Source organism: Condylura cristata, unplaced genomic scaffold, assembly GCF_000260355.1.
Source record: "Condylura cristata isolate star-nosed mole 26May11 unplaced genomic scaffold, ConCri1.0 scaffold00006, whole genome shotgun sequence".
Classification (NCBI taxonomy): domain Eukaryota; kingdom Metazoa; phylum Chordata; class Mammalia; order Eulipotyphla; family Talpidae; genus Condylura; species Condylura cristata.
Genome location: NW_004567107.1, coordinates 65467042 through 65479600, shown reverse-complemented (window position 1 = coordinate 65479600; position 12559 = coordinate 65467042). Strand labels below are relative to the sequence as shown.

Here is a 12559-nt window from a genome sequence, read left to right as displayed (position 1 = left end):
TAGGCTGAAAGTTGCTCAGAATATTTTGATATTACGATTATACAAAAAAGGGAGGTCATAACACAAGTTAGCATGGAAAGTCTGATCTTTCAGAGCTTTTCCCGAGCTACCCGGAATCTGTCAGACGATAGCCGTCGCATAGCTTGTGTCAAGAAAGTTTAATTTATTGATTAATTCTTTACTGGCCCTGTGGTATATCGTTTCCAGGATGACACACTTTCCAGGAGACACTTAAATTCTCAGTCTCATCTTCTGTCTCTTGTTTCTGCTTCATTGTCTCAAAAAGAGATCTTCTGAAAGTTTGACAACATTGTCTCCATCAGTTTTGAGGCTCATTATCTTGTTTGTTTCAATCCTATTTACTGTACAGTGGATTTAGATGGTTCCAAGTTAATAAATCCCAGGTGTGTGATTGACCTGGCCAAGGGCAGTTTTTCAATCCTGGCCAATTATAGCTTGTGAAGTTTCAGGAAGTATCTAGGGAGGGTCCTTTCCTATTTGTGCCTTATCATGGAAATAAGGGAAGGACTATTGCCTTAAAAAAAAATTTCAAAATGAGGGAAAGTACTTGGAAGGAGTAAAAGGTAAGCTCATTATACATTTTAGATCTAATGTCATTTAAATTACTGTATTTATATGTGTGTCACTTGCAACAGTGGATCCAATTCCCTGCCTGCATTCACACACCTTTGCTTGTCATTCAGCACTATTTTTCTCATTTTGTCTCTAACTCAGCCATGAGGTTTGCATTGGGTCAATGGATATTGATTCTCTTTCTGTGGAGAATCTTGACTAAAACACATGTGCACAACACACTCATAGCTGTGCTATTTGCAATAGCCAAATGACAGAGACAACAGAAGAGTTCATGAACAGATGAATGGAAGTCTATGCCACCAGCAGGACCCCACAAGGATTGCTATAATAAAAAAGGTAAACATATACTAACTGCAAACTATCAGAAAAAGAAATTAATCCTGTTTATACTTGCATCAATATACCTGTGAATTAGTAAAGTTAATTTAAGTAAGGAGATTAGAGAGACTTGCACATTGAATGCTAGAAGGCATTGGTGAAAGAAACTGAATAAGGCACAAAAAATGAAAAGTTATTCCATACTCAACAGTTTAAAAGAATTAATGCTGTTAAATGTCCATATTACCCAAAGCAATGAAGTATCTATCAAAAATCTCAATAGTATGCTTCAAAGGAACAGAACAGTTCTAAATTTTATATGGAATCATAAAAGATCTATATAGCCAAAGAAACTTTGAGACAGTATGCATCATGTTCCCTCATTTCAAACTATATTACAAAGAACTAGTAATCAAAACAGTCTGATTTGGCATAAGAACAGCCACACAGATCAATGGAACAGAATGGAGAGTCCAGAAATAAATCCACTCATACATGGTCAGCTAATTTAAGACAAAGGAGACAAGAATTGCTGAAGACCAGCTTCAGCTAAGGTAGTGAGGGTCTCCTGCAGGAAAGGACAGCATTGGCGAAGGTGAGAGAGAGAAAAGGAGGAAAGGTGAGGGGGGGAAAGGAAGCAAGTGAGGAAAATGAGATACAGACACCTGTTTAGGGTAAAATCATCTTCTGCCAATTGTCCCAGCAGGTCGGTCTTTATATATTACAAACAAGTGGTGGGATTACATCAGTGTGCATAAAGCAGAAAATAACAATCATCACATTTTTCTTAGACAGCTTGGGACTTTTTGATCTCTTATTGAGACTGTGGTATTCATCATTCATTGATAAAAGGTACAAATGATACACAAAATGTTTCTATAGTGACCAGTCATTAACAAAATGTTCCTGTAGTGATCTGTTAATAAACAAAATATTCCTATAGTGATCAGTTCTCAAACAAAATGTTTCTATGATGATCAGTTAGCTATTACAACTTAGGCAATCATTTTGTTAATACCTCAATGAACATACATCTTAAAGGTACAGACAGGATCTAATGCTAAGGAAGTAGGAGTCAGAAAAACACCAGCACTGAGTGCACTGACATTTCCCTGCCCCTAAAGAAAAATCCCTTTCTGACTACAAAAGGAGCTTCTATTAACCACTATTTCTGTAATAGTTTTGTCAACCTAGTCTCTATATCTAACATAAGAATTAGGGGAAAATTTCTTTCTTTAGGAAGTCACTGATTATTATCCTACTAATCTTATCTAAAAAAACCTTTCTATGTGAAAAGTGGTAGAGGTGAAAGTTAAAGGAAAGAGTAGAAAAAATTATAACTATTAGTTAAAACAAAACTATGTTACTTAAAACTACAGATCTTTTGTTGGGGACTGGGCAATTATTACAGACTTTGGTTCCCAGAATTCTTGGACCATGACATGTCTCTCATTATTGTGGGACCTAGATTTGTGACAGCTTCCTCAAGCAAAGGAATATTAATTATTTTATAATATACTGTGCCATTCTGTGTGCAATGCTATTGTTATTAAACCAATCAATCCAATCAAGAAATTATTGGCTTTATATTGAATGTATATTTGGACAATAGCTATGCTTCTTGGGAATGGCCAAAAACAAACCATACTCCTTGGAAATAGCTATAAACAAATTAAAAGAATCCAGCAGGAACCAACTGTGGAATATTATGACTTTTCAGGATTTTTTCCTCCATGTCAGGACTTGTCGTACAATGTGGGTAGTGTGACTCCCGCCAAAGAATAAATAGGAAAAGAACAATCTCTTCAATAAATGTGTTGGGAAAAGTGGACAATAAAATGTAAAAGAATGAAACTGGACCATGATCTTATACCATACATAAAAATTAACTCAAAACTTGAATATAAGAACTGAAGCCATAAAAATCCTACGAGAAGATAGATAAGGGAAGCAAGCTCTTGATATTTGTCTTAGTAATTTTTTTAAAATCTTATTCCAAAGGCAAAATCAACAGAGGCAAACATAACAAGTGAGACTATAACAAGCTAAGAAGTTTGGACACATTGAAGGAAACCACCAACAAAGCAAAAAGGTAATCTACCAAATGGGAGAAGATATTTGCAAACATGTCAGATAAAGGTTTTATATAAAAGTGTTTAAAAAACTCACCTAACTTGGTATAATAAGAACCTGATTAAAAAATGGATAGTAGACCTAAATAGACTTTTCCTTCCAAGAATGAACAGGCATGTGAAAAAATGTCCAACATCACTGGATTTCAGAGAAATCCAAATAAAAACCACAACGAGATATCACTGCTAACATGGCTGAATGGCTATATCAAAGAGATAAGAATTAACAAACTCTGGAAAGAATGTGGGAAATAGTGGATCCTTGTACACTGCTGGTGGGCTTGTTAATTTATATAGACACTACAGAAAATATTATGGAGGTTCTTTAAAAAGTTCAAGATAGGGCCCTCCCTGGTAGTACAAGGGGTTAAAACACATACTATGAAGCTGTCCATAGCCACTGTACCATGAGTTTTACTCCCAGCCAGGGAGGTGACCCATATGGTGCAGTATACCTCTCCTGTCCTGCCCACCCTCTGCTCCCCTCAGTTAATCTGTTTTGCTCCCCACTTTGTCTCTGGTGAATCCTCTCACTGCCCCTGAACCTCTGGCCTGTACCCCAGTTATGTATGCAAAAATAAATCTTTTTTAAAAAGTTACAAATATCAATAGTACTGTCATATGATCCAACAATTCCATTTTGGATATTTATTTGAAAACACTAATTTGAAAATACATATGCAACTCTGTTTGTTGTAGCAATATTCATAGCCCAGATATGGAAATAACAACCTAAGTGTCTATTGATAAATAATGAATAACAAAGATGTCTTTCTCTCTCTCTCTCTCTCTTACACACACACACAGACACACACACACAGACACACACACACCACTGGAATACTACTCATCCATTAAACGTGAAATCTTGATGAATGGGCCTTCAGAGTATTATGCTAAGTGAAATAAACCAGACAGATAAACACTGTGTGGCTTCACTTCTACTGGGGATCTCAAAAACAAACAAACAAATTTGTAGATACAGAGAACAGATTGGTAGTTCCCAGCTGGGAGGAGTGCAAACTGGGTGAGGGGGTTCAAGAGGTACAAACTTTAGTTTCTAAAACAAATAAGCCATAGGGATATAATGTACACATGGGACTACAGTTATTTATATTGTTTTGCAGATTTGAAAATTACTACAAAAAGTGGTAAATAGACCTATTATGGCACTCAGATATTAGTATATAAAAATGTTCAGTCACTATGGATATATCTGAAACTAATAAATGTTGTAAGTCAATTTTCTTGAATCAAAAGAGGTAACAACAGTTGTGGGCAAGGATGTGGAGAAATAGGAACCTTCATACAATGCTGGTAGGAATACGGAATGATGTAGTCACTTTGGCTGTTCCTCAAAAAGTTAAACACAGTTACTGTAGGAGCCAGCAACTTCGTTTCTGTGTATGTACTCAAGCAGATTGAAGACATATATTCATACAAAAACTTGTACACAAATGTTCATAGCATTACCAAAAAGTATAAACAGCTCAAATGTCTATCAAACTGTAAATGGCTAAATAAAATATAAATAATGAAATACCATTCAGCATGGAAACAAATGAAGTACTCTAGTCCCAGCCCCACCGCTGAGTGTGTGTCTGGGGACACCCCACAGCCATGTATACCATGTATACTTCCACGATTAGGTCTGCTAGCTCTGGTCTTACCACTGTGTGCATATAAGCACACCAATAGTTCCCCCCCCCCCACATCAGCACCCACTCCCCACCCAACACACACCTGCAGCTACCACCAGTCCCCACCACTGCATGTCCCTGGCCATGTTGCCCCAAGGCCCTGCCCTCAAGTACCCAGGGGCATTTGCCTCTAAACCTGGAAGTGCCACAGAAGGCCCAACTGCCCTTGCAGGCACCACAGATCCCTGCAGCTTTGACAAAGACCAGACAATTATTGATGTCATGGGCCCCATCTGCCTGAGCCACTGAGCCTCTGAACACCATCCTGGACCTAGAGCTGCTGCATGCCACTGCACTTGATGCCCTGTGTACCACCAGACCCAAGCCAACAGCATGCTCCCACTTACTCCAGGGAGCCCTCTCCCCTACATCCTAGGAGGAAAAGATCATTTCTTCCTTTGAAGTCAGTCCATAAATACTAGAAGAGGTGATTGCTTCTGAAATGCACAGATACTACCAATCATGGAAACAAGAAAACCAAAATTTTGGACATATGACACTACCAAAGGAACATATTAAACTTCCAGTAATGTACTCCAACAAAACAGAGGTCACAAATTGCCTAAGAATTCAAAACAATTGTCATAAAGAAGCTCAGTGAGTTAAGAGAACACAAACAATTTAATGACACCAGGAAACAAAACCAAGAACAAAATGAAGAGCTTAATAAAAAACATAAGAAAGAATCAAACAAATTCTGGAACTCAAAAATGCAATGGTTGAGCTCAAAAAATGCAGCAGAGAGCTTCAGCTACAGTGCATTCAAACAAAAGAATTGGTGAATTAAAAGACAGGTTGTTTGAAATTATTCCACCAGAGAAAAAAAAAAAATGTTGAAAAATAATAGTGAAAGTTCCTGCAGGATTTATGGGATACATAAAAACTAATGTTTGCATTATAGAAGTCCCAGAAGAGAGAAATCAGGGGGCAAAGAATATATTTAAAGAAAAAATAACAAAACTTCCTAAATCTGGGGAAGGAAATGGACATTCAAGATTCTAGAAGCCCAAATAGATTGAACATAAAGAGATCTAACCTGGAGGCTCTCTGGTGGCTTAGGGGTTAACTCTCAGCATTATCACTGCTACAGCCTGATCTTCATCTTTGGCCAGGGTGGTGACCTACATGGCACAGCATACCTCTCCTTTCTCACCCACTGCTCTCCTCAGCAAATTTCAGTATTTCAGTAAATCTACCCCACTGTCTCTGATGACTCCTGTTACCCACTCCTTCTGCACCTCTGGCTTCACCCAAGTTCTTCTAAGCAAAATACATACATACATACATACATACATACATAAAATAATGGGAGAAAAATAATGACACAATTTTTAAAAAAGGTTTAAACTGAGTCATATTATAATTAACTGCCAAAAGTCAAAGAGAGGATATTTTGAAAACAGCAAGAGAAAAGTGACTTGTCACATATAAGGCAACACCAGAAAGACTGTCATCAATACTGTGGGTAACGTAAGCAGAGGGACAGAAATTCTAGGAAAGAATAAAGAAGAAATCTAGAGATCAAAAACATTGTAACAAAGATGGAAAAAGTGCTTTGGATGGGTTTCTTAGTAGTCAGAGCTTATTATTGGCATCTGAACTTGAGGCTATGTCAACAGATACTTTCAAAACTGAAATGGAAGATACAAAAGAACAAAATATCCAAGAACTATGAGACAAAAAGCATAACAGATATGGTATGGGAATACTAGAAGAAAAAGAGAGAAAGGAGAATTTGGAGGATGTAAAGGGCTCTTGATATCAAAAAGTTTGAGAACCACAGTTTCAAACATTTTAACTTAAAACATATAACTTGGGCTCTCCCTGTTGGCACAGCAGGTTAAAGCACTGCATTATGAAACTCTCTGAAGCTACTGCAGCACGAGTTCAATCTCCAGCCAGGGAGCTGACCTACAAGGCATGGCAGACCTCTCCTGACCCGCCTGCTGCTCCCCTCAGCAGTGTACTTTGTCAATCTGCCTGTTCTGTCCCCCACTCTGTCTCTGGTGAGTCCTCTCATCCACCACACCTCTGGCTTGTACCACAGTTCTATAAGCATAAATGAATAAATTTTTAAAAAGCATACAACTGGACTGAACTTATTTGCAATTTTTTTGCTACAGAGATTGAGCCTTTTCTTGCCTATGAATCAGACTCTTAAATAAACCCCACCCATAACACATTGCTTACAAGTTTCAATTCAAAGTTAATTTGAATCCATTTCCAAAAGAGCCAAAGTGCAGGAACTGTCTAGCATTTTTGTAATCCCCCTGAGATTTGCTATGACAGCAATTTATTTTAACAATTTGTCTTTAATGAGTTTAGCCAAAGCATTTAACTTAATTTTCATAAAAACAACTTTCACCCTCTTTTCAGCTCAATTTAAATCAAATTAAAATAACTACAAAATTAACATTAGGCTGGGGAGCCAGGACCCACCTCTGTGTAGCCCCAGCTGGTAGAAAGAGACAGGCCGGGCAGCCTCTGTCCCTGGGCCTCACTTGCCAGCGATGCTGGTGCCAGAAGAATTGGGTAGTGTCAGTTAATCCGGGGGCCAGTTAAAGGAGGCCGGTTAAGGCTCTTCTCAACAAGTGACAACCACAACTAATATTGGCCCCCTGTCAACTCAGACACTGTTCCACACAGCCCTCAGTTGGGAAGATTTCTTATTTCTCTCCACACCCTCCATTCTGTCAGAGTGGTGAGCATAGAATAACACTATCAAAGGAAGTCATTGCTTCCACTGTATGTCTGCACGACCCTTCCTCCCCCAACCCCTTTGCTAGTTTAGACACCCTCCCTTCCTGTCTCTTCTGTTTTGTTTTTTCCTTTCCTTCTCTTGGTTTGGAAATTCTGTCCTCTGTTCAACCTTTCTCTTTATCTCTGATCTGTCTTTGAAACTTATTATCTCTTCTGACAGTTCTCCCACACTGGGAGTCCTCATGTTTTACTCCCCCTCCAGCCCTTCCCTGCTTCTGGATCCCACGCAATTTAGGGGCCCTAGACAATCATCTCACAGGCTATGCTGCCACCAGGACCTTTCTGGGGATCAGATGCCATGCTGCATGATCCCTGCTTGCTTTCTAATGTGTGGTGCTGACCCCTGGTCCTTGTCTCCCTGCTTTCAAGGGCAGAGAGCAGTCCACTCTGGACTGGTGTTGAGGAGCTGTGGTAAGGGCCACGGATCCTGGAGCAGGTGGCTGGCCTGGGCCTGTCAGGCAGAGCCAACCTTCTGCCTCTTATTTTGACATGTTGCAGCTTTGCAGACAACTGCAGAGCCCCCTCTAACAGACAAATCATTGTGGTCAAAGCAAGAGCTCAGTTAATGGCTACTTCTAGGACGGTTGGTAGGGATAGGATGGGAACTTTCTAACGGAAGGAACATTTCTTTGTAGTAAGAACTAAGATTTATGTAGAGTGTGGAAAACTTAATTTAATTGGGTTTGTGGTACACAGGCCCTGAACTCCTGTGAGGCCTCTCACTAAACTTAAAATTGTATCTGGGATTAAAAGTGACTCCAAACAACCATCCTTCTAAATTGCTCCATAGATCCTTAAATGAACCTCAGGATAGAGGACGAGGGGCAGGGCCCTGAGTGTGCAGGCTGGACAAGGCTGCCAGAGCACTGTCCCTCCTGGGCACTGTCATCTCACTGGGCATGGAGAAGTCCACAAAAGGAACTGCTAGAACAGCTTCAGCTACAGTCACCCTAAATTGTCTTTGCCTGCCTGTGACATCAGAAGGGACTTAGCTCCAAGAGAACCAAGTTGAATTTGCTGCATGTTGCCAGACACAGCCCTTCCTGAAGGGCTTGGTCAAGGCAAGAGGTCGAGCCATCACCTTGAAAGCCAGGAATCTTCCAGCCTGCTTGCCATGAGACTCTATCTATTCAGGTGAGTTCCCACCTTCACCATGATTCCTCCCCACACTGCATACAGAGTGTTCTCTCTGGGTCCAAATTTTCTTCAGGCCAGTGAGGAGAAGAGAAGGTGATTGCACGTGGAAAACTGGTCATGACTTCCACATCCCTGCAGGGCTTTATAGGAGGAAGAGAGTTCAGTGTCCTACCTTAGAGTCTAAATCGCTCTCTCGCTCTCTCACTCTCTCCGTGTGTGTGTGTGTGTGTGTGTGTGTTTCTGGTCCATATAAAGGAATACTTTTCCAATTATTAAGACTTCCCTGTGCTCAAAGCAGATGTGGAAAAGCTGTCTTCCTAGAAGATATTTCTACCATGGAGGGAAAGAGACAAGATTGATCATTTGGGAACTTTTTTGCCAGGTTTGAGATCCTCCAGTCAACTAATAAGCCTAAAAACAGGTCTCTTTCCTCCAAATATTCCCAAAACCCATAGTTAGTCTCCTCTACTGTTGCAGGGGGACACTTCCGACAGTGCTTAGTTTGTCCCCCAATGTTTTCCAACAGGTACAGTGTAAGTCACAGAGGCAACACCCAGCTGGGGGACAGCTCCCCATCTACCATCTTCAAGATGCCAGGCAGGCATCTTGGAGAAAGGTATGGTGCTACATTTGTCATGAGTGTCCTAGGGTGAGCGGGCATAGAATTGGTCAGAACCGGTCCTTTACTCCACCAAGCTCTGCTGTGGCACAAATGGAGGTACAATTGGAGTGGTGAGGGAGGAGCCAGGGCCCCCTGTGCTGTCCCTGCCTGGGAGCCTCTCCCAGCTTTGCTGAGAATTTGCTCATCCTTAACATGAGAACTCAAGGCTTGGAGTTTCTATGGTGACTGCGAGTACCCCCCTCCCCCCACAGATTCCCTCCTCCTCCTCCATCTGTTAGACTGGGTAGAATTGTCTGCCTTTTTTATGGAGGGAGTGTTAACTGTGGTGTGAATGGTCAGTTCAGATATCGTGGGGCCTGGGGGAGGAGCTGTGACTTATAAAGCAGTTCCAACCCCATAAAGCCCCATCACAAAGCCATAGATGCTCACTATACAAGACATGAAGGACTTGTCCTTGGATTCTGTGCCTGCCCCCTAGCCCTGGGGCTGGAGCAGACTGACGAAGCTGCAGTGCAGGGGACAAAGGTCAGGACATGCTTCAGCTGACATCTCCACAGCCTGTCAGCTGGAATCTCTACTAACAGTTGGGTCACAACCCAACACACAGAAATGAAATGTAAATCAGAAACCAGTAACAAATGTGAATATTTGCAGGATCAGTCCCTCAACCTCCCAGCCCCTGCTCATCACATTCTCTCCATGTAGAACCCCCAGGACATCAAATTGTCGTCAGAAAATTATTATATGTGCTCAGAATTAGAGCAGGGTTTGGGGGTGAGTGAGATCATATCAGCAGTCAGCAACACAGAATACAGACACTTGAAGTCGAAGGACATAGCAGGGCGAGTTTGGGGATAGGAAAGACAGCCCTTTCAAGTTAACTTATATCAGTGGTGAATTTTTTATTTTATTTTTATTATTTTTAAAAAGACTTATTTATGCATACAGAAATGGGGTACAGACAGGTGCAGGGGTGGTGAGAGGATTCAGCAGAAACAGTGGGGAGCAGAACATGCAGATTGACAAAATACACTGCTGAGGGGAGCAGCAAGTGAGACAGGAGAGGTCTGCCCCGCCATGTGGGTCAGCTCCCGGGCAAGGATGGAACTTGCAGAAACAGCCACAGCTTAGGTTTAGCTTCACAGTGCAGCGCTCCAACCTGCTGCACCTCCAGGGAGGCCCCGATGGTAAGTTTTTTTAATCAAATTTTGGTAATTTACCAAACTATACAATTTTGGAAGTACAATATCACATGAGCACATGTTTAACTTGCTCTCCAGCAAAACTCTAGCACCAATACACTATCACATCCCCTCTTCCTTCCCCCTTTTTCTCTGGTAACCATTGTATTTTTCACAGTTACAGTGAACTTTATTCCTTAGATATTGATATTATAAATTAACATCTCAATGGGTATATTTAATTACAAGATGCCCTGTGAGCATCTCACTGCAATAAATAGCCACTGATCCCTATACACATACTTATGCTGTCCTCAGTTTTCCTAAGGGTAGAAAACAGAAATTAAAATGAAACTGGCCAAACAACCTATTGTGGCAGGCTTTGTGCTGCTGAGGTTGTCAGATCACCCAAGGCCGGAGAAAATGTTCTTTGTGCTCATCCTGCTGATGTACCTGCTGATCCTGCTGGGCCACGGGGTCCTCATCCTGGTGACCACCTTTGACACTGCCTGCACATGGCCATGTACTTCTTCCTGGACAACCTCTCCTTCCTGGACATCTGCTACACAAATTCATCCATCCTTCTAGTCCTGGAGGGTCTCCTCACTCCCAGGAAAACTGTCCCCCTCTCAGCCTGTGCTGTACAGGTGTTCCTCTCCTTTACCATGGGAGCCACAGCATGTACTCCTGGGCGTGATGGCATTTGATCACTACGTGGCCAACTGCAACCCCCTCAGGAACTCTGTGGTCATGAGCAAGGCCGCCTATGTGCCCATGGCTGTCGGCTCCTGAGCAGTTAGAGGAGTCAACTTGATAGTTCAGACATCTCAGGCAACAAGACTGTCCTTCTGATGACAATATCATCAACCAATTCACATGTGAGATCTTGGCAGTCCTGAGGTTGGCCTGTGCTGACATCTCCACCAATGTCATCAGCATGGGAGTGGCCACTATGATCTTCCTGGGGGTCTAAGTGCTATGCATCTTTGTCTCCTACGTATTCATTCTCACGACCATCCTGAGAATCCCTTCCGCTGCTGGGAGGAAGAAGGCCTTCTCTACCTGCTCTTCCCACCTCACCATGGTGATATTTTGTGGCACCTTATTTTCAAGTATGCCAAGCCCAAGTCTAAGGATTCACAGGGGACAGAAAAAGAGCAGCTTTCGGACAAGCTCATTTCATTGTTCTATGGGGTGGTGACCCTCGTGCTCAACCCCATCATCTACAGCCTGAGGAATAGGACGTGAAGGCCGCTAACCTGGTGAGTCGGAAGCACTTCAGCCAGTGATATAGCTGAAGTCCTTGTCATCCTCACCTACTGAGACAACAGCCACTGGAGCGGGCCCTCATGTGCCCGACCTGTGGCATGAACTGGTACCCACAATGGTTGTGCTATTCTTACCAGATTCGCCTAAGAGGCAGGGAACCAAGAACAAGTGGAAACCTTCATTGTAGGCTTTTGTTTATTCGCTTCATTTTTGCCTGAAATGCTAAGAGACATAGACAAATTCCCCACACAGAGAGTTTTTAGGTAGGAAAAAATGTTTTGATTAGCTGAATTTCTGCTATGAGAAAATGAAGGCTATTTGTCATTAAGATGCTAATCAATATAGCAAACTAGCAAATTAAACAGAAAAAGTAGTACAGAATTTGAATATGATAGGCATCACTTACAGCAATATCCTGTAGAAAAAGCAGTTAGACAATAACTGACATTCAGAAAAGAAAAAAGATTGGTTAATGATTGATTGATTGGTTGGTTGGTTGATTTGATAGTAGATACATGAAAGGAAGGAAGGCAGGGAGGGAGGGTGTTAAATATATGATAAAGATCAGGGTAAAATTTAACAGGTTTCTTTACTCTAGGTATTGTCAGAGCCTTTAATATGCTAAAGTAAACTGTGATTGTCCAAAAGATATAAAGTCTGTAGAGTTCCTTGTACCTCCATAGAACAGCACAATAAAAATTAAGGAGCATTTTCTTTCCTTCTTAGAGCGTTTGCTTAACTTCTACTTCCTCATATGTTAAAATCTAGTCCTTGGTTTTACATGAATTAGATAAAAGACTATAAGTAAATATTTGTAATGGTAAGTACAATAAAAATATAAGC

General features: G+C 41.3%; 1 protein-coding gene across 1 annotated transcript; it reads left to right on the top strand.

Annotated features, from left to right (window-relative positions):
* Window positions 1-10795: 10795 nt before the first annotated feature.
* On the top strand, window positions 10796-11736 carry LOC105853310 (olfactory receptor 2S2). Its single transcript, XM_012721319.1, is given in 6 exon segments — window positions 10796-10952; window positions 10955-11129; window positions 11131-11295; window positions 11297-11547; window positions 11550-11684; window positions 11687-11736. Coding segments are annotated over 6 exon segments (933 nt in total).
* Window positions 11737-12559: the final 823 nt, after the last annotated feature.